The sequence below is a fragment of the Oryzias latipes genome, chromosome 22 (genome assembly GCF_002234675.1).
Source record: "Oryzias latipes chromosome 22, ASM223467v1".
NCBI classification, from domain to species: Eukaryota; Metazoa; Chordata; class Actinopteri; order Beloniformes; family Adrianichthyidae; genus Oryzias; species Oryzias latipes.
In genome coordinates this window covers 20,003,793-20,024,156 of record NC_019880.2, presented here as the reverse complement: position 1 = coordinate 20,024,156, position 20,364 = coordinate 20,003,793, and the positions used below count along the sequence as shown (strand labels likewise).

Sequence of the window (20,364 nt, the reverse complement as noted above, 5' to 3'; positions counted from 1 at the left end):
TTTAATGTAACCATTTATCGCCATTTACGTTGTCTTTTGCCATACACGTGTGACATCATTTATCGTGATAAATTTGCAATTTATTGTGCTGGCTTAATGTGAGCTGAAACTCTTCTATCACACATCACACCTGACACTGTTCTCCATCCATACCAAACTGCCTGCTTTCTTCTTCACTTTTTTTTCACTCTCTCCATCCCTCTGGACTGTTGTCCCTAGAACCTTCAAATCCTCCTCCTTCTTCATCTCTTCTCCCTGTAACCTCACTCTTCCTCTTGGGTTCCTCTCATTCACACATGTTCTCCGTCTTACTGCCGCTAACCTTCATTCTTCTCCTTTCCAGGAAAAACCTCCACCTCTCTAGCTTCTCCTCCATATGTTTTCTGCTCTCACTACAAATCACAATATCATCTGCAAACATCATAGTCCATGGTGATTCCTGTCTAACCTCATCTGTCAGTCTTTCCATCACCACTGCTAACAGGAAGTGGCTCAGAGCTGATCCCTGATGTAATCCCACCTCCACCTTGAACTCCTCTGTCACTTCTAGAGAACACCTCACCACTGTCTTACAGCCCTCATCCATGTCCTGCCCTGGTCTAACATACTTCTGTCACTCCAGACTTGCTCATACAAGACCACAGTTCCTGTCTGGACACCCAAACTTTCTCCAGAGACAGTGTGTCTCTCTCTGACCTTCTCTGTACTTCTCTATCAACATCCTCAAAGCAAATATTGCATTATTTTTGCGCTTCCACCAGTTTGTCCTCTTCTCTGCCTTCGTCCTTTCTTTCTTCATCGTCTTCATCACCAGAGTCATCCACCACACCACCATCCAATGCTGTCTGGAAACACTCTCACCTACCACTGCTTTGCAGTCACTGATCTTCAAATTTCACCGTCTACACAAGATGTAGTCTATCTGGGTGCTTCTACCTCCACTCTTATGTTCCTGCCTCTTCTCAAAGAACGTATTCACTTGACCCATTTCCATCTTTGTTGCTAAATCAAACACCATCTGTCCTTCTACGTTCTTGTCCTGGATACCAAACCTGCCCGTCACCTCCTCATCACCTCTGTTTCCTGCTCCAACATGTCCATTGAAATCTGCACCAATGACAACTCTCTCTCTTCTAGTGATGCTCATCATGACTTCATCAACGTCCAACCAGAATTTCTCCTCCAGATCACATCCTACCTTTGGGGCGTACCCACTAACACTAAGGCCCGCACACCGTGACGAATATTCGCCAGCGTTTTTCGCCACGTTTTTTGTGTTCACACCCAGGCGATTTTCGCTGACGGTGAGCCGAGTGAACATGCAATTTCATTCCCTGACATTAGATGGCGCTTAATGTAAACACAAATACTCCTGTACACAAGGTGGCGCTGCGCAACTTTACGCTTCTTAAAGTCGCTTTTCACTCAGAAGAAGAGAGCAAGTATTTACGCGCTTGTCAGAATCAAACAAAGAAAACATGAATATTTCAAGCACCAGTTGCTCCAACTAGTGCTTGGTTCGGGGAAATTTTAGAATGTCCGTCATTATTTCTTCGCGGCAGTGTAGACGCTACTTGGCGTCTATCTTCTTCGCTGGTATGTGTGCTCAGCAAGGCAGTTTTGTGTTTGAGTGCCCCCAAGTTGTGTTTTACTGTAACTTCAGAAGCTCCAGACACGTGTGCAAAAGCGCCATTCTCATTGGTCGTATAGTTTTTGACGCGACGCGTCGAACCAAAAAAACGAACCCGAGGCGTTTTTTAAAAAGTGACGCTTTGACGCGTGGCGTTTTTTCGCGTCGGTGTGCACACTCTCATTGGTGCCCTTTGTTTAGTCACGAGGCGTTAAACGTCGGCGAAAATCGCGGGCGAAATTCCTCCCGGTGTGAACAGGCCTTTAACCATCACACCTTCCATTTCTATCATCAGACTCATCACTCATTACTCTTTTTACCACAACACTCCTAACAAACTCCTCCTTAAAGATGACTCCTCCTCCATTTCTCCTCCCATCTCAACCAGGATAGAACAGCTTGAACGCTGCTCCTAAGCGTCTAGCCTTGCTACCTTTCCACCTGGTCACCTGTTCGGACACACCTTCCCATTCGTTTTAATGGGAAGGTGTGTCCAAACTTTTGGTCTGTACTATACGGGCTGGCAGGGCGAAAGTCTTACCTTAATCTTCCGATCAGAGGTCGACAGCCGTACCACTGCACCACAGTGATGATGATGTCATCAAGTTCATTCAACTTGACAAAATGCAATAGAGAAGCAACCACTGTGCTCTTGTTACAAAATTAATTAATCTGACCTGAAAACTGCTTTTTCTGACTGTGAAATCCGACATGTGATGCGATTTTCACAGCCAGAGGATGAACGAAATTAGACAGAACCTTAAAATCAACTGATTGGAAAGTTAAGTGAAAAGAGTTTACATGGGTTAGGGTTTTCTGTTTTTGCTTCAATAAATATAGATGAGTTTGAGACTTTTGTTGCATCCTAAATTCTAACCTTGAAATAATTTTTTTTCTTAGGCTCTTGGCCCTGCTCCACGCTGGTGTTCTTTCCTTGACAATCTCACTGAGGAATTGGAGGAGAGCCCAGAGATTACCGTGTATGATGATTACAAATTTGTCACGCGAAAGGACCTGGAAAATCTGGGTGAGACCATACTGCTCCAACTTTTTTGTCTCTCCCAGAAAGTTAAAGAAAGAAAATAAAAATTCATATTAAATCAGTCTCAGATTTCAATTTCAAAAATCATATTTTGTTTTACCAAGGTTTGTGGTTATTGCAACAGAATTGTTTTTTCAGATCAGAATGTGGGGTTGGAGACAAGAATTGAACGAGACATTGAAGGGGTTGAATGGCAGGCTCAGCAATAATGACATCAAATGACACAAAGCACAGTTGATGAAAAGCAAAACCCTAATGTGATCTGGTTGCATAACTGCACTAGCCAAGATCATCTGGGTAGTATTTAAATTAGACATTCATCAGGGAAGAACCTATTGCTTAAATGTATGCATTCTTCCATCCACGGGCTCTCACAGGTTTGCAGGATTAAAAACAGCTAAGATGTCTGTTAAAAGCTGAAAATGTCCAGTTCCTCATCCCAGTGTCTCATAGAAATTAATTCACCAAAATTATTGTAACATTTTTCATCTGCCAAGTTATTTTGCTCAGTTAACTAAATTTCAGTATTGGAGTGCTATATAATCGAGAGTGATCCAGTCTGACACTAAAGTCTTGCGTAGTGTCTACTTGCATCCATAATGCCTTAAAAAATATTTTTCATTCAAAAATTCTGTTTTTTATTTTAATTCATGTTTCTTGTTGACTTATGTTTGTTGATTTGTTTCAGGTTTATCCCATCTTGTGGGATCATCTCTTCTGCGAGCATACATGCATGGTTTTTTCATGGACATGAGGCTGTACCACAAGGTATGATATGTATGGATCAGTGGGGCAAAAAAGTATTTAGTCAGCGATCAATAATGCAAGTTCTTCCACTTAAAAAGATGACAGAGGCCTGTAAGTTTCATCATAGGTAAACTTCAACTAAGAGACAAAAATGAGAAAAAAATCCAGAAACTCACGTTGTCTGATTTTTAAAGAATTTATTTGTAAATTATGGTGGAAAATAAGTATTTGGTCAATAACAAAAGTTCGACTCAATACTTATTATTTACCCTTTGTTGGCAATGACAGCAGTTAAACGTTTTTTGTAAGTCTGCACAAGGTATTTTGGTATTTTGGCCCATTCCTCCATGCAGATCTCCTCTAGAGCAGTGATGTTTTAGGGCTGTTGCTGGGCAACATGGACTTTCAACTCCCTCCAAAGATTTTCTATGGGGTTGAGATCTGGAGACTGGCCAGACCACTCTAGGACTTTGAAATGTTTCTTATAAAACCACTCATTTATCACCCGGGCAACTTGTTTGGGATCGTTGTCACGCTGAAAGACCCAGCCACGTTTCATCTTGAATGCCCTTGCTGATGGAAGGAGGTTTTCACTCAAAATTTGACCATATATGGCCCCATTCATTCTTTCCTTTACACGGATCAATCGTACTGGTCCCTTTGCTGAAAGACAGCCCTATAGCATGATGCTTCCACCCCCATGCTTTACAGTAGGTATTGTGTTCTTTGGATGCAGCTCAGCATTCTTTCTCCTTCAAACACGATGAGTAAAGTTCTATCTTAAAGTTCTATTGTGATTTCATCTGACCATAGGACATTCTCCCAATCCTCTTCTGGATCATCCAAATGCTCTCTAGCAGACTTTAGACGGGCCTGCACATGTACTGGCTTTAGCAGGGGGACACGTCTGGCCCAGCAGGGTTTGAGTCCCTGGTGGTGTAGTGTGTTACTGATGGTAGCCTTTGTTACTTTGGTCCCAGCTCTCTGCAGGTCATTCACTAAGTCTCCCTTGTGGTTCCATTATTTTTGCTCACCGTTCTTGTGATCATTTTGACCCCATGGGGTGAGATCTTGGGGGGAGCCCTACATGGAGGGAGATTTTCAGTGGTCTTGTGTGTTTTACATTTCCTAAAAATTACTCCCACAGTTGCCCCCACAGAAAGCCAGAACAGCAGGTCAGAGAGTAGGCTATACTACACTCCCACCCTGAGCTTGGGTACACAGCCCCAACAACCACAGATACGCTGAGCGAGGCAGCAACTAACCTGAAAGACAAAATCATGTCTAGAATGAACACTAGGCAACCCTGACACTAGCTACAACTGTCAAGTGATGTACCGCCTGAAAGTCTCCTGGAAGCTGTGAATGAAGCTTTGAGGGCAATTCCTACCACACTCACAGAAACCAATGAACTGGTCGGCTGGTCAAAACAGCTGAGTAGACCCACCAAGGCTAGAAACTGAACAGTACGGTAAAAGTATATGGGAGAAAGAGAAAGCACATAACAGCGATGCCCAATGGCTGGTCTTTCTGAGAAAATAACATAGGAACCTCCATGAACAGAGTCCAGTAACCATCACCGAGGCAGACATCCAAGAAAGAGTCTCAGGTATGAAGAACTGGACAGCATCAGGCCCTGACATGATACATGCCTACTGGCTGAAAGAAACTCGGCGCACTCCACGAGCGCCTGGCAACACAAATGAACCAGCTGCTAAGAGATGGGACTCACCCCGAATGAGTAACGGAAGGGCGAACGATCCTGATCCAGAAGGATCCCTCAAAGGGTGCAGTCGCATCCAACTACCGGCCAATAACCTGTCTCTCCACAACATGGTAGCTCATGTCAGACATCATTGCAACCAAGATAAATAGGCACATGGATCAATACATGGGCAACACACAGAAGGGCATTGGTAGAGACTCCAGAGGAGCCAAACACCAGCTCCTGGTTGACAGAACAGTTGCTCAAGACTGCATGTCACGACACACCAACCTGTGCACAGCCTGGATTGATTACAAGAAAGCCTATGACTCAATGCTACACACGTGGATCACTAATGCTTGGAGCTGTACAACATCAACAGGACTCTAAGAGCCTTCATAGGAAACTCAATGAAGCTGTGGAAAACCACCCTTGAAGCCAATGGGAAGCCACTTGCACAGGTGTCATCAAATGTGGGATATACCAAGGTGATTCTCTGTCCCCACTGCTGTTCTGCATAGGTCTGAACCCCCTCAGCCAAATATTCAACAAGACTGGATACCGACTCAGAAATGGGGCCAACATCAGTCACCTCCTCTACATGGTTGACATCAAGCTATATGCTAAGAGCGACATTGACATTGACTCCCTGATCCACACCACCAGGATCTACAGTACTGACATTGGGATGTCATTTGGGCTCAAGAAATGTGGCCGGATGGTAGCAAAGAGAGGCAAGGTAGTCCACACAGGAGGGGTCTCACTCCCAGAAGGAACAATAGCAGACATTGAGGACAGTTACAAGTACCTTGGAATTCCGCAGGCAAATGGCAACCATGGAGTAGGCAACAAGGAAAGCTGCAACAGCTAAATACCTACGAGTAAGGCAAGTCCTGAGAAGCCAGCTCAACTGCAAGAACAAGACCCAGGCAATAAACAGCTACGCACTGCCAATTATCAGATACCCTGCAGGAATAATAAGATGGCCAAAGGAAGAGATGCAGACCACGGATTTTAAGACACGAAAGCTCCACACCATGCATGGAGGGTTCCATCCCATATCCAGCAACTTGAGACTGTATGCTAGCCGCAAGGAAGGAGGCCGAGGACTAGTGAGCGTAGAAGCCACTATCCAGGATGAAACATCCAAGATGCATGAGTACATCAAGCTGACAATGTGCTCAGTGAATGTCTCGGGCAATGAAGTGCAGAGGATGCAGTGCTGGAGGACAGATCCTCATGGCAGAAGAAACCCCTCAATGGGATGTACCACCGGACCATAAATGAAGTGGCTGATATCAAGAAGTTCTACCAATGGCTAAAAAGGGCTGTATATATATATGTATATATATATATATATATATTATTATTATTATTTTCGATGGCCTGCGATCTACTGTCACGTCCTTGATCGCGATCGACGTAATAAGCACCCTTGCTCTATATGTGTACCGTAGAATATTTTACGATTACCTAAAAAAGAAAAGGGTATGAACTACGAACTATGTATGAAAGGAAAATGTCAGACCCCTTAAACTGGATTCTTAGCCCCATCCTTCTCTTCTCTCTTTAATTTTTTTTATGTCCTGTCTTTGTGCTGTCAAAGCACAGCCAGCTAATTGCCTGACCACAGCTTTTCAAATGGAGCCAGAAACATACAGGGCTATATGGACGCAGATGTTGGCTTGCGGCTTTTGATATCTGTCATTGCTTTAGACCACAATGTTGCTCCATGTGTGTTCATTGTTTAATTATAGGGATACTTTCAAAGTTGCGGAGATATGTGTTTTCCACATCAAGTGGGCCACACTTGTGCAACCTGTAATTTTTATTTGTTGCGCCATTTGGAAAAAAGGTCATGTTCTAGAGGTCTGCTTAGATGCATCCCAAGAACTCCATACCCCAGGGGTGCCACACTCAATGACACGTGGGCCAAAATTCAAAACACTCAAGGCGCGGGCCGAACAGTAAAGACATTTATTGAACACACTAAAAATAAATTTTTAAAACTTTAAAAAGAGACAGGAAAATTATTCTGTAATAAACCACATTAACTTTAAATATTATTTTGCTCTTCATAAAATTATCTTCTGCAAGATAGAAAAATAAGGTAAAAGTTAAAACAAAAAAACATTCAAATATATTTACTTTTAGATAATTTTATATGAAAATAAACAGACCTTTTAAATATCCCAAAAGACTTTGCTTTCTATAAAATATACCCTGTCAAAATTACAGAAATTACAAATTTGAAAGTGCAGCATAACAAAACAAACGAAACCTTTCCTTTTCAGGAAAAACTTTTGATTTTCAGCAAAGACAAATGAATTTAGTTTTCTAAATTATTTGAAAAGTACTTTGCCTTTGGTGTCGTACTTTGTCTGCAACTTTTGACAGGTCTGCTGAATGGGATTACTCCATATTGCTGAATATAAAATTGTTTGGGATGCAAGTGTAGACATGCATGCAAACCACTTACACACAACCCACATAAAAGCCACATCTCAATACTTTTGTTGTTTGCTTTCGGCTCCAGGTAAAGACCATGGCAAATCCTTTTGCTTATGAGGAATACCGCAAAGAGAAGATCCACCAGAAGATTGAGGACTCCAGAACCCAGAGAGTGCAGATTAATGTAAGAAGTTGCTCGAACACTTAGTTTCTTCTACAAACCAATTTTAATATCATCAGAACAAATCTTAACAGTTATTAACAGTTATTGACTGAATACTACAAGGAGCTTCTTTGTGTGTAATAAAAAGTATAACCTTTTCTCACCGCTACAGAAGCTTCCAAAGGTAAATAAAGAGCTGGCACTGAAACTGATGGAAGAGGGGAGCGAGGATGCAGAGTTGGCTTCTCAGAAAAAGAAGGGAAAGGTATGAAAACACAAATTCACTTGTTGATATTGTCACACTCCATTTATGATCCAAAAGAATTCATCGTATGTCTGTCATGGTCTGAGCCCTCTAAAACGGTGGTCCCTAACTTTTTGGCAACAGACCAGTTTGAAATGGGACAATATTCTCGCAAACTGGTGTCTAAAAGGCTCAACTTGTCTTCCAGTTTCTGGAAAATCTATTTTTCACTTGAAGATGGCAAAATACAACTGTTATATAAAGTGAAGGCTGTACACAAACATGTTTGTACACAAACATGTTTGTGTACAAACATGTTTGTGTACAGCCCTGTAAAGTTTTGGAAAAGTTATGTAATTTTAATGTTTTGGATGGAAGAATACATTAAAAAATCAGAATTTAGAGAGATTCAAACTTAAATGTGGCAGAAGTTCCACCTCACGCTATCAGAAGTGGGAATCCACGTTGCCTTAAAGCAGTCGAGTTATCGTCAGTTCAACTTCAAATCAGACACGGATCGTGAAACGCTACGAAATGTAGCTTTAACGACGAGCAGATTTTCAAGGAGAGGTATTGACTGAGGCCACTGAAAGACCTGAAGCGCATTCTGCAGCAGAAACCTGCAAAATGCAGACTTTGCTCCTTGGACATCAGCAGCATGAGAGAGGCGGGGCTGGAGAGACCCGGCTGCTGAACGCTGCAGATGGCCAGAGAACTTTAGAAAGCGGGTGGAAATGATGGCGCTACTATGGAAACAGATCGTACTCAGTAAAAGAATTGAAGAAAAACATCCACGGGGGAACTTCTATCGCATCTTTTCTGTGAATCCTAATATTTTTTAAGAACTACTAAAGCAAAGAACTCCAAACATGGTGGACTCTGACCTCATCTGCTCATGAAAACTATGAGATGATCCACAATTGAAAGTACAAAAGCATCAAAGTGTCCGTGTCACAGACATTTTTCTGTTTGTGTTCGTCACCACATCACCATCTGTTCTGTTCCTCCTACTGACTTTATCCGTAAACATTACAGAAAAAACACGACACAAGTGTTCAACATCGGACAGGATGCACTGCTTATTTATTCATTTGGCTTGTGAGTCAATCCTGACACAAAGCAGCAAAGTCTGTGGGTGACCCGCTGGACACTCTCGTTGGGGGTGTGGTCAACTTTGTCAGCTTCTCTATAACTTTGTTCTGATTTCTGCCTCTGCAGCTTCATGTGAAGGAAAAACTCCGGCTGGAACTGGTTTTCTGCCTCACCACAGACCAAAATAAGCAGTTCCTACCGGTCAATAGAACCACATCCAAGGTTTTACTCAGTGATCTTTGTGGATAAAGTCAGTAGGAAGAACAGACGGTGATGTGGTGACGAGGACAGAAACTAAACAGATCATGTCTGTGACGCGGACACTTTTCTACTTTTAATTGCAGATCATCTCGTAGTTTTCATGAGCAGATGAGGTTGGTTGGTTTGTAGTTCTTTGCTTTAGTAGTTCTTAAAAAATTTAAAGCAATAATCAAAAAAGAGTGAGAACAAAGATCCCCTGTGTTTGTTTTTTTATGAATTGAACCCAGTAGGCTTCCATACCTTCCTGCAGTCAGACACCAACACAGTCAGACAAACTTGGATGTTCCAATAGGTGTCTGGGTTGGATTTAGCGGCCCGACTACAATAGTCAGACTCAAATGGTTTGTTTTTTTTAGTTTTGTAAATTCAGTGATAGGTTATGGAAAGTTATGGTTAACCATAACCATAAATTCTCTGGATTTTGCTTCTTTTTCCAGTGTCACTCATTTCTCTACGTTTTTGCCCTGATGTTTTCTCTTCTAGTCTTCTTGTTGCACATGGCGCTCTGTTCCATTCCCCGCTGCTGCGCATGGAACGAGCTGGGAAATGGGAATAAAGGGGAATTCAGGAGAGAGGGCAAAGTTACTGTTGTTTATTTCCCAACCATGTTGATGGGGTCAAGGGTTATGAAGGAGAGTGATTACAAGAGAAAGATTGATGCCGTCCCATCTGTGTGCAAATCCGGCCTAGGATTGCCCTGCACGGCCTGGGGGTTGCAGGGTCCAGGGAATGGCGGTTCAGTGAGTTGTGAGAACAGTTAAATGGCTGCAGCATTCATTGGTGTTTTTCCCTTTTTTTTACTTCGTTCAGGCTATGCCCAGCATTCTCGGAGACGACCGTTTCAAGAGAATGTTTGAGAATCCCGACTACCAGGTGGATGAGCAGAGTGAGGAGTTCCGCCTGCTCAACCCCATCGTCTCCAAAGCTGGACAGAAAAGAAGGAAGAAGCTGCGTCAGCTGGCTGAGCTGGCGGCGGACAAACAGGTAACACTGTTCGTAAGTCTGTTGTTAGACATGACGGCGATGTTTAGGGGAGTTTACTGGAAAGATGACAAGATTTTCACAACATTTTGTAAGTCAATGACTGTTGTCCCAAACAATGTTTTTTTCTAACCGTTTCACCCTTTAACGTCTGAGATTCATTCATTCATCTTCTTAACCGTTTTCCCTTTCGGGGTCACGGGGTTGCCGGAGCCTATCCCGGCCACTTGGGCGTAGGCAAGGGATACCCTGGACTGGTCACCAGTCTGTCGCAGGGTGGAATATCCTCAATCACACATCCATTCACTCTCACACTCACACCTATGGACAATTTAGAGTTGCCAATCAACCTATGTAGCATGTTTTTGGACGGTGGGAGGAAGCTGGAGATCCCGGAGAAAACCCACGCATGCACGGGGAGAACATGCAAACTCCACACAGAAAGGGGCTGCACGGTGGCGCAGTGGTTAGCGCTCTTGCCTCACAGCAAGAAGGCCCCCGGTTCAAGTCCCGGCTGGGGGACATGAAAGACACAACATCAATGGGGGAACGTCTGAGATGTCTTCAGGAAATCCTAAATAATACACACTCTTTGGCACACCGTATGATCAATGTGAATCAGCTGGAGCTAAAGCGCCGGGTTAAAGGTTTAAAATGAGAGGGCTGAACTGCAAGAAGAAATTCTTAGGCTCCTCTCGTATCTAACTTTTGTTACCCAGGATGCTGAAGATGCAGAAGAGCCAGAAGGACAAGTCAGCTCTGAGGAGGAGAGCTCTGATGACGACAAAAGCTGGTTGGAGGAGGTCAGGGAACAGCGCAGGTTGCTGCGGCAAGAAGACAAACACCGCTGGAGACAAGAAAGGAAGGAAATGGACAGCAACACAGTTTTGCTCGAGAAGAAAGAGAGCAGAGGCAAGAAAACTCCCTCAGTGGCAGAAAGCAAGAAGACAAATCAGCCCCAGTTTTATAATCTCAAAAGTGGAGAAGAGTTTAGAAGTTTCAATGAAATGGCTCACAAGCAGAAACTTCAAAAGTAAGTTTTTCTTCAGTGATTGTTTATTTAAATATTGTATAGAAATACTGTTGAAAATGTTGCAGAGTGTGTGCAATGTGTTTGTGTTTCATCCAGAGCCTCTCTGGAGGATCGCCTGCAGTTGGAAGAGCAGCAAGGAATCAGTGTGGCAGACACGGCAGTGGGCAGCAAACAGCTCACCTTCACTTTAAAAAAGGTCTGTTCGTCATTGTTTAGCACTGGAACATTCATGGACTAAGACTGGGCAGATTTCTGATTATATATCACCTCATCAGTCAGTAGAATTAGCAAAAGAAAAGAACAAAGAGTTTTCACAGTGTTGCAAAGCATCACAAATGTAATACCCAGCAAGTTAGCATAAGTTCCCACAGGGCTCTAAATGAACACCCGCCTCTTCCAGGCGAGGCATTGCTCATCAACTCTGACAAGGGATTCAAACTCACAACCATGACTTTTAAGTGTCTGCCTCCTTACCGCTTGGCTACCACCAAGATCCATCCCAGAGCTGGTTCAAACATTTAATGCTGACACTGTAGTGCAGATTTATTAGTCACAGACGCCACAGCAGGAGGGGGCATTCAGGGGCTGCATGGAATTTCTGTACTTTTGTGCTTTCATGAAGAGCTCACTATTGCTGCAGTCATGCCTGCTGGTAATTTCGAGCATTTGCTCACACTGACCTCAGCCAACGCAAACACACACTGACCTGTAGTTCCATGTCATTGAAATGACAGACTCAAAATTACAACACACTGATCTGTAGGAACACACAATAATGCAACATGTTGCACATATTTCAACATATGCATGTTTTTCTATGCATGACAATTTAAAACAACTTTAAAGTAATTATTCTATTCATCACTAATTTTAATCTTTACTCTTCTGTTTTACATTGAAAAAGACACTGGTGATTTTAATTAAGTTAATTCAAGTTTGTTAAGTTGTAAATAAATGACCATGACCAGAAATAAACATTAGAGCTTTGATGAAAAGTAGATGTTTCAAAGAAAGATTTGTGTTCATAAAAAGGTTCAGAGATCAGAAGTGTCTTTCGTTAAAATAATTGCATTTCTGAAAAGTTATAAAACCTGACAGAAGACGACACTTTCAATTATTATTAGTGTTTTGTTTTCGCCAGAGAGCAATCATCAACTTGAACTTTATAAATAAAAGGAAAAACAGTTTTGCTTTCAAAAACATGAATCATTTTTGTTTGGCTGGTAGACTTTGGATGTTACCTTGGCTACTCACCTAACGAGTTCATTTGGAGCCCTGGTTTCAGATGCAAACTAAAAATATGATACTGATTCTTAGAGTTAACGAAACATTGGCGAATATTTAAAAAGATGATTATCCATGTTATGACTGTACAGGAGATTTGATCTGGGCCACGTTTTCACTTTTTTTTTTACTTCTGAAAAGAAAACATGTTAGCAGTTAGTCTGTGGTTCAATTCCTGCATCACGGCGGCTGTCATGTAACACCGTTTTTGTCTTCTGGCAGTCCGACAAACAGATGAAGCAGCAACAGGCTGAACACGAGCACCACCAGGAAAGGAAAAAACTGAGACGCTCAGCTGGACACCTGAAGAGTGTCCGTGGGAAAGGCCGGGGAGGAAGAAGCTTTTACTGAGGACGGGCCTTGTACAGCTGCTGCCCACAGACACCAGTGGACTAGAAAAGTCACATCTCAACACATTTGGAAGCTTAGTTTATTCATGTTTCATAGTTTCTCAGAATGGGGCTATGAATAACTACAGAGAAGTATGGAGAACCTGCTGTCTCTTGCTGGAATATTTTTGTATTCACTGGATTTCAAATTCATCCTAGTGCTACACACAGGGTTTGTGCTTGTGCGATTGTATTTGGTATAAAGACGACTGAACAAAAGGTGAACAGAGTAGTTGGGCTTGTTGAAATTGTCATCTGTACTTTTTGCTCAAATGAGTTTTGACGACAAAACGGTTGCCCAGTTTCCTTCTTCGTGTTGCCAAATCAGTGACTGTTTCTCTCTGCAACAAAAAAACATGATTGACAACGTGTCATCACAAGCTCCGGGTGTAGTGTTCCTAACAATTCACCCAAAACACCATGACAAAGACAGTGGCTCACTCAAGTCTACAAAACCAGAATAAACAGAAATCAGCCAGTAACCTGATGTAGCCGACATGAGCAGATTTCTCTTCAGTTTGACGTCAATTCAGCTTTGATCTTTTTGTGCTTGAATATATGTTTTTAAATGACTGCTTTCTTGGACATGTGAAGATCAGAATAATAAATTTTCAGGCTGGCTTGACAACTTTTGTGCATCTCATCTCTCCAAGCAGAGAAGCGGCTTTGGGACGGGCGGAGGCGGCTTTTGAATGAACAGTCCTGAGAAAACATGCAACCAATCGTGAATTGGTGTTTCCAGTCAGGTCCAGACAGAGTAAAGGCGGATGTTATTCCAGCTGAAGTTCATCCAGTAATGATGACGTGTGACGTTATCATTAGTCACAGGCCGTGTTCAGGCGCAACAGTACAAGCACAATTGGTTAATCCGTGCGCACGGTTCACCAGATTTATTTAGCTACTGACAGCTGGAAGGCTCTGTAGTTTCTGATTCATGACTATTTGAATAAAGAAATCCATAAAAAGGCCGTTTTAAGATTAATTTTCTATTTATATGTCCTCTAACATCTTAAAATACCACAAGAACATGCCAAAGCACCAAAAACACTATTTTCATTTGAGTGGGTCTTTAAAAAATGGCTGTCCATTTACCTGTCTCTTGTTTAACCCTTGTGCTATCCTAGGCACTTTACCATTGGGAGTTGGGTCATCTAGACCCATTAGACAGTGCGCTGAACCGTTTTTCGTCAATGATTTGTGATCCTCACTGGTGTCCATGGATTACATGAAATCTTTCCACCTTTGTCATGGTAGGGAGAACACGTCAATGGAAGGGTGGGGTCATCTAAGATAGAACAAGGGTTACTATGTAGTGAATCCTGAAGTTTCTATTCAGTCCTCTCCAAAGAAAGGAAACATGCTCATCTGTTGTCTATCTGGTATTTTACTCTGTTTCCACATCAGCATCCCGTATCAACAATGGTGTAATTAGTGTCTCCTCTGACTAAAATGGTTATGGGGAGAAGGGGTTATTACAAGTTTTGAAAGGTCAACTTGACTGGAATGAATTTTAACACCGGGACAGAGTTCCGGCTGTCCAAAATGATTAACACATGAAGAAAAAACGTTCAAAAGAACTTTAAACAACCTCCGTGTGGCCCTTGTCTGATGTCTCACCACGTGGATCAAGTAACGAGCTTGAACTGGTTTCTGAATATAGCGTGGGCCGGTTTGAGCTGGCTGCGTTGCCATGGTAACGGCCGCCCTATAAAGTCTGTTCTGCTTCTGCTACCGGGTTTCCCAGGCAGTCAGCCGGCAGAAAGGCGTCGCGAAGAACGCGCTTCTTTTCGGCGGGGATACCACTCTTTTTAACGCCCGGTCCTCGGTCTCATGGACATGCTCTTTGTAAATGCTTTTTCAGGTAAAGGAGAATTTTTAACAAGCCGTTGAATCGGCTGCAGTTTTTATGTATGTACGCTTAAATTCGCCTGTAACGATGTTCTTTTCGGTTAAAGTACCGACAACCAGGCTAATGTCCGGTCGGGCCCGCGTGCCTGTTTAAGGCTAAGAGAGACGTGGATCTCATTAGGAATTGAACCGCAGGACGCGGTTACAAAAGCGTTACGTGGCTGTTTTACATCATGGCTTTGCTAACTAGCTTTCTTTGCTAACATTGCTAAAGCTAGGAGAGCGCAGGCCTCTGGCTTTGGTTTGATGTCGTCAGCGACTCTGATCTTAAACATTTCTGTTTCTACGCTTTAAGTCCGGTTTTATTCAAATATTTTAGTAAATGGAAAAAAGAGCTCGTCTCTTGGCACATGCATTTACCAGTCCAGGCGGAACCGGTATGTTGACGTCATCACGAAAAGCTCGGACAATGATTGGCTCATCCTCTTCCCATGACGCCGGACCCTGTCTGTGATTGGATAACGGTTTTTCGTGGGCGTGTTTGGGCCTCGTGTCGTTATCATGGCTTTTCTTGGAAAAATGGCAGCTTTGCTGAAAGTTAGAGACTAACTCAGAACAGGAGGTTCAGGGGTCTGAGCTGAACACGTGCAGCGTATTGTAGATGTAAAATGGCTCATCTTGCTGCTCATTCACTGATTCAGTGACTTATTTTTCTTCTGACAGAATCTCCACAGTAGGAAATCGTACCGCGGCTCCTCTACAGGCCCTAGCATTGAGTCTTATTTAAAGGGCTTTAACTTCTTCACCGGTGAACCACCTTGGCCTCAAAGACTTGATTAACTACAGCAAATAATTGTGTCTCTTGTATCCAGGTAAGTTTTTTGTTTTTTTCTTGTTCATTTGGAACTTTGGTCTTGTGCAACCTGTCTGTATATGATGACAGCCTCTCATTTCTGTTTAGGTCACACGTTACCATGAACACTGAAGTGCCCACACTTGAATTTTCTTTCCTTGAGGAAGGGTTTTCTGCTTGGGATATTGTTGAGCAGAAGATCAATGAGTCATCCCTGACCGTAAGCATCCTGTGCTGTCAATCATTGGCAAAGTGATATGCTGTCTGGAATGGTGATAGATAAAGAAAATGGCTGTTGTTTTAGTTACACTACAGCTAAAAAACTGTATCGTTTGGATATTGCAGGACGACAGGGATGCTTTTTACGTCTGTGACTTGGGAGATGTTTTGAAAAAACACCTCCGCTGGACGAGGGCGTTACCCCGTGTTACACCTTTTTATGCCGTCAAGTGCAACGACAGCCGGGCTGTTGTCATGACTCTCGCGTCTCTTGGAACTGGCTTTGATTGTGCAAGCAAGGTGTGTCTTTAAAGAAACCTTATTAAGTCTAATATAGAATTTCTCTGTAGTAGAAGTGAGTTTTCAATGCAGTTTGTTTTCCTGCTTTAGACAGAGATTCAGCTTGTTCAGTCCTTGGGAGTGCATCCAAACAGAATCATCTATGCCAATCCTTGTAAGCAAGTTTCTCAGATGAAGTATGCATCTGCCCACGGAGTGGAGATGATGACTTTTGATAGTGAAGTGGAACTCATGAAAGTCGCTCGTTACCATGACAATGCCAAGTAAGGCTCTTTACCTCTAAGAAATGAATGCTACGCTTTTGCATTGCGGCCCTTCTAATAATACATTTGTTTTGGTGCAGACTGGTGTTGCGTATTGCCACAGATGACTCGAAGGCGGTTTGTCGTCTGAGCGTAAAGTTTGGGGCCCCGATAAAAGCTTGTCGGGGCCTTCTGGAGCGTGCCAAGGAGCTGGGGCTGGATGTCGTTGGCGTCAGCTTCCATGTTGGGAGTGGCTGCACTGATGCTGGGACCTTCGTCAAGGCCATAGCAGACGCACGCTGTGTCTTTGATATGGGTGTAAGTAAGGACTGCTGACATCTAGACACAGCTTAGAACGTGTTGTGAAAATAAAAGCATTCTTTGAACTCACAGGAGGAGCTGGGCTTCCAAATGGATCTCCTAGACATTGGAGGGGGTTTCCCTGGTTCAGAAGATACTGAACTTTCATTTGAAGAGGTATGAAGCCCCATGAGATTCTCAAAAGTTTATCAAACAGCTATAAGAATTTTAGGATTTGAAAAGGAAGAGTGGTTGTAAATATTAAACAGTATTTTTTTGTCTTCTTTTAGATCACAGCAACGATAAACCCCGCATTGGACAAGTATTTTCCCGTTGACTCTGGTGTGAGGATCATTGCCGAGCCCGGGCGGTTCTATGTGGCGTCTGCGTACACACTGGTTGTAAATATTATCGCCAAGAAGGTCATCATTGATGAAGAGGCTCCCATTGATGGTAATATTGTTGACTGAAGCTTTTTTTATTTTGGAAATGCTTTTTAACCTTAAACTCTAACCATAAACTCTTCTGCAGAGGAAGACAACAAGACTCTGATGTATTACGTCAATGATGGGGTGTATGGATCCTTTAACTGCATTCTCTATGACCATGCTCACTGTTATCCAGTGCTGCACAAGGTTAGAAAAGGCCAAAAAAAAATCATGGCTGTGCACGCGTGAACTCAGTAGTTTATTTTTGCCCCCTTCCATTCTGTTGTTTTGGACAGAAGCCTAAACCAGATGAGACCATGTACTCCTGCAGTATCTGGGGCCCAACCTGTGACGGCCTTGACCGCATTGTGGAGCAGTGTTGTCTGCCGGACATGCAAGTTGGTGACTGGCTCGTTTTTAAAAACATGGGGGCCTACACTGTAGCTGCATCGTCCACCTTTAATGGCTTTCAAAGGCCTGACATTCACTACGTCATGTCACGCCCTGCCTGGTGAGTTATGAGAGACAATCCAGGTATGTTACTTTGAGACTTTCTGTATAACCATCGTGTTTCTGTCTCCCCCACCAGGCAATATGTGCAGCAGATCTTTGCCCAGGGTGTGCTACCTCCTCCTCTAGAAGGGTCTTCCCAGTTAGAGATACCGGCGTGCTGTGGCAGAGGGAGCACTTTTGACATGCCAGCTAAGCCGTGCCCTGCTAACATCGTGTAAACGTGTTGTAGAGCTGCAGAACGGCTCCATAGATCGTAGCATCTTTTTTTTTATTATTGGTCAAAGGCTAGTTCTTTCAGCGTCTGACCTAATTGGGGCCAGTTACTTGCAAGAAGACGGAGATGGGCAAATTCTGCTCACTTGTGTTGGGATCATTGTTGATGAAATGACCCTAAATCCCACTCTTTTTCCTCTGTGTTCATTGAATAGTAGGGGTGTGACGATTTATTTTAACGATCCGATTCTCTGACCTAAAGTGGATCCACATCACCTTCATCTAAACTTCCAGCAGTGAGACTCAGACAGAAATTCCTGCGACTGAACAGTGAAGTTTTCCAGATTCTTGGATTTCTTCCAGATCATCAAGTTTAAATGAAATATGTGTCCAAACAAACAAATCAACTAGAATGAATGTCAAATCCCTTCACATGTTAGTTTCCTAAAGTTCTCCACTGTTGTTTTCCCACATCCAAAGAATCCAAAGGGAACATTCTAGACACTGGATGGTCACATGACTTTATTCAAAGTCTGTCCACACATTGGACTGGAATGATGGACTGATCCATTGGTCAAACGTTACACCCTTACTGAATTGTTACACAGCTGCTTTGCACTCGTTTCTGACTTATTGAGATCATTTACCTCAAGTAAACACTGTTGCATTATTTGAGTTTCTTATCAGAACAGTAATCGGCTGCAGCGCAGACGCTTGGGGGGGGTTTATTTAGTCAAAAATGCAGTGTAATGCTGGATTCTGGGTTTAGGGTTGGCTTATCTCACCAGTCCTTGAAGTTTCTGTTGAAGCCATGTGACTCAGAGGTCATCAGAGTGGTTTCTAGTTCCTTAACTGGCTGCTATGTTTTTTATATATATACATTTCAAATCTACACCTAGACAATTTCCAGTGTTCTTAAGAGATGAAGCTTCCTGTGCGGTTGTCATAGTGACACTGTTTAACAGTTTTAACTGGTGTATATTGGTTTCCTGTCTAGTGCACGAGTCACAGGAACAACATGATTATTGAGCTGCACATACAGGACACAAACGCTTGAAAAAAAAAACATTCAAGATCAATTCATTGTACAGGAATCTGCTCATCTCCTGTTTTTCTTCCCTTTGTTTATAAGTTTTATATTTTTGTAATAAAACATGTTTCAAAGCCACACCGGGTTTGTTTTATGTCGTGTTGTTTTACAATGCTGCAATTGCTATGGTATAATGGGATTTAGAAATTATTTCACATTATTTCACGAACAATTTATCCAGTGGTTGGTTAGAATAGTATTTATGAAACTGAATGCCTGCATCAGAGACATCAAGACCTGGATGACAATTAATGACCTTCTGGACCCAGAAAGCACTGAAGTCATTATAGCAGGTCCTAAAAACCTCAGAGATGCTCTGTCTGCTCAGATAGTCTCCCTGGATGATGTAAGTATAGCCTCCAATTCCACAGTTAGAAACCTTGGGGTTTATTTGACCAGGTTGTGTAAAACTGCATTTTTTTCAAAAGATAAATGTCCTTAACGTTTGCTGTGGGCCCACCATCTGAACAGCTAGCTGTACAAATAAGCAGAAACACACCCGGCTTATAAGGTCATGAGCCGGTTGCAGGTCTCAAAGAATCTAATATTTGGGCCCACAATGAGACTCAACATATGAGACTGCATTTACAGCAGCTGCTGTGACGTCAGTGATGGATCAGTGACAGCTCTCTTAATGCAGACAAGTTGGAGCAAACATCCAATCCCTTTTCAGATGGTGAACTTGTAAAAAAAAATAATGCTGAAGGCTGCAGAAGTCTTGTTCCCAAAAAGCAGTCGACCTTTGCCAATACAAAGGTCAAGGATTGCAATGGAAGATAGAAGATCTCTGAGGAGACTTGGGCGTCAAATGAAGACAGAATCCAGTCATGTAATGCATTTTTGGTCACTGTTGATGAAAACACGGACATCACAGATAAATACAACTATATTTAGTAGAGGAGACATCACAGCAGAGCTTCAGCTGATGACATAGTCATCTGTCAAGGTCGGAGTGAACTGGTCATGTGATGTCACTCTGGCCACTTATGGTTTGTTTTTTAAACTTAAGCTTTAATAATTCATGTGGTGCTTTGAAATGAGGTCAGTTTAAAAACACAATAAAAATAAAAGCTAAAAGGTTAAAATGACGAAATGGAAAAAGTATAGATAAATGACATGAAAATACCAGATAAAAGCAAAGCAGTAAAAGAGTAAAACACCAGCAGAGCAGGGTCTCATGCTGTGTGAAAGGCCTGGCAATGAGAATGGGTTTTAAGAAGTTTTGTGAAAAATGGATGATGCCTGCCGAATGCGGCAGTGGGAAAGGTCCACTGCTTCGGTGCACAGACTGAAGACGCTCGTTCCCCTCTGAGCGTCCTCTTGGACAGTAAGTTCA

At 42.7% G+C, this 20,364-nt stretch overlaps 2 protein-coding genes across 4 annotated transcripts in view; both read left to right on the top strand.

The window, feature by feature from the left end:
* nol10 (nucleolar protein 10) overlaps positions 1 to 13,650 on the top strand; it is a 33,957-nt gene extending 20,307 nt beyond the window's left edge. For 2 of the 3 annotated variants that reach the window (XM_023951748.1, XM_004082672.4), the window contains 8 exons: positions 2,531 to 2,657; positions 3,361 to 3,440; positions 7,661 to 7,759; positions 7,911 to 8,003; positions 10,146 to 10,319; positions 11,036 to 11,349; positions 11,446 to 11,545; positions 12,856 to 13,650. In XM_023951748.1, coding sequence (XP_023807516.1) covers positions 2,531 to 2,657; positions 3,361 to 3,440; positions 7,661 to 7,759; positions 7,911 to 8,003; positions 10,146 to 10,319; positions 11,036 to 11,349; positions 11,446 to 11,545; positions 12,856 to 12,984 — 1,116 coding nt within the window. In that variant the 3' untranslated portion in view covers positions 12,985 to 13,650. The remainder of the gene's footprint in view (positions 1 to 2,530; positions 2,658 to 3,360; positions 3,441 to 7,660; positions 7,760 to 7,910; positions 8,004 to 10,145; positions 10,320 to 11,035; positions 11,350 to 11,445; positions 11,546 to 12,855) is intronic. The other variant, XM_011490630.3, reaches the window with a different exon arrangement.
* Positions 13,651 to 14,734: 1,084 nt separating this feature from the next.
* odc1 (ornithine decarboxylase 1) lies at positions 14,735 to 19,106 on the top strand. The gene is made up of 11 exons (XM_011490632.3): positions 14,735 to 14,883; positions 15,594 to 15,742; positions 15,832 to 15,943; positions 16,069 to 16,242; positions 16,333 to 16,505; positions 16,586 to 16,802; positions 16,878 to 16,961; positions 17,075 to 17,237; positions 17,316 to 17,419; positions 17,509 to 17,723; positions 17,802 to 19,106. The coding sequence occupies exons 3-11, from the start codon at positions 15,845 to 15,847 to the stop codon at positions 17,941 to 17,943; spliced, it is 1,371 nt and encodes a 456-aa protein (XP_011488934.1). The 5' UTR covers positions 14,735 to 14,883; positions 15,594 to 15,742; positions 15,832 to 15,844; the 3' UTR covers positions 17,944 to 19,106.
* Positions 19,107 to 20,364: the final 1,258 nt, after the last annotated feature.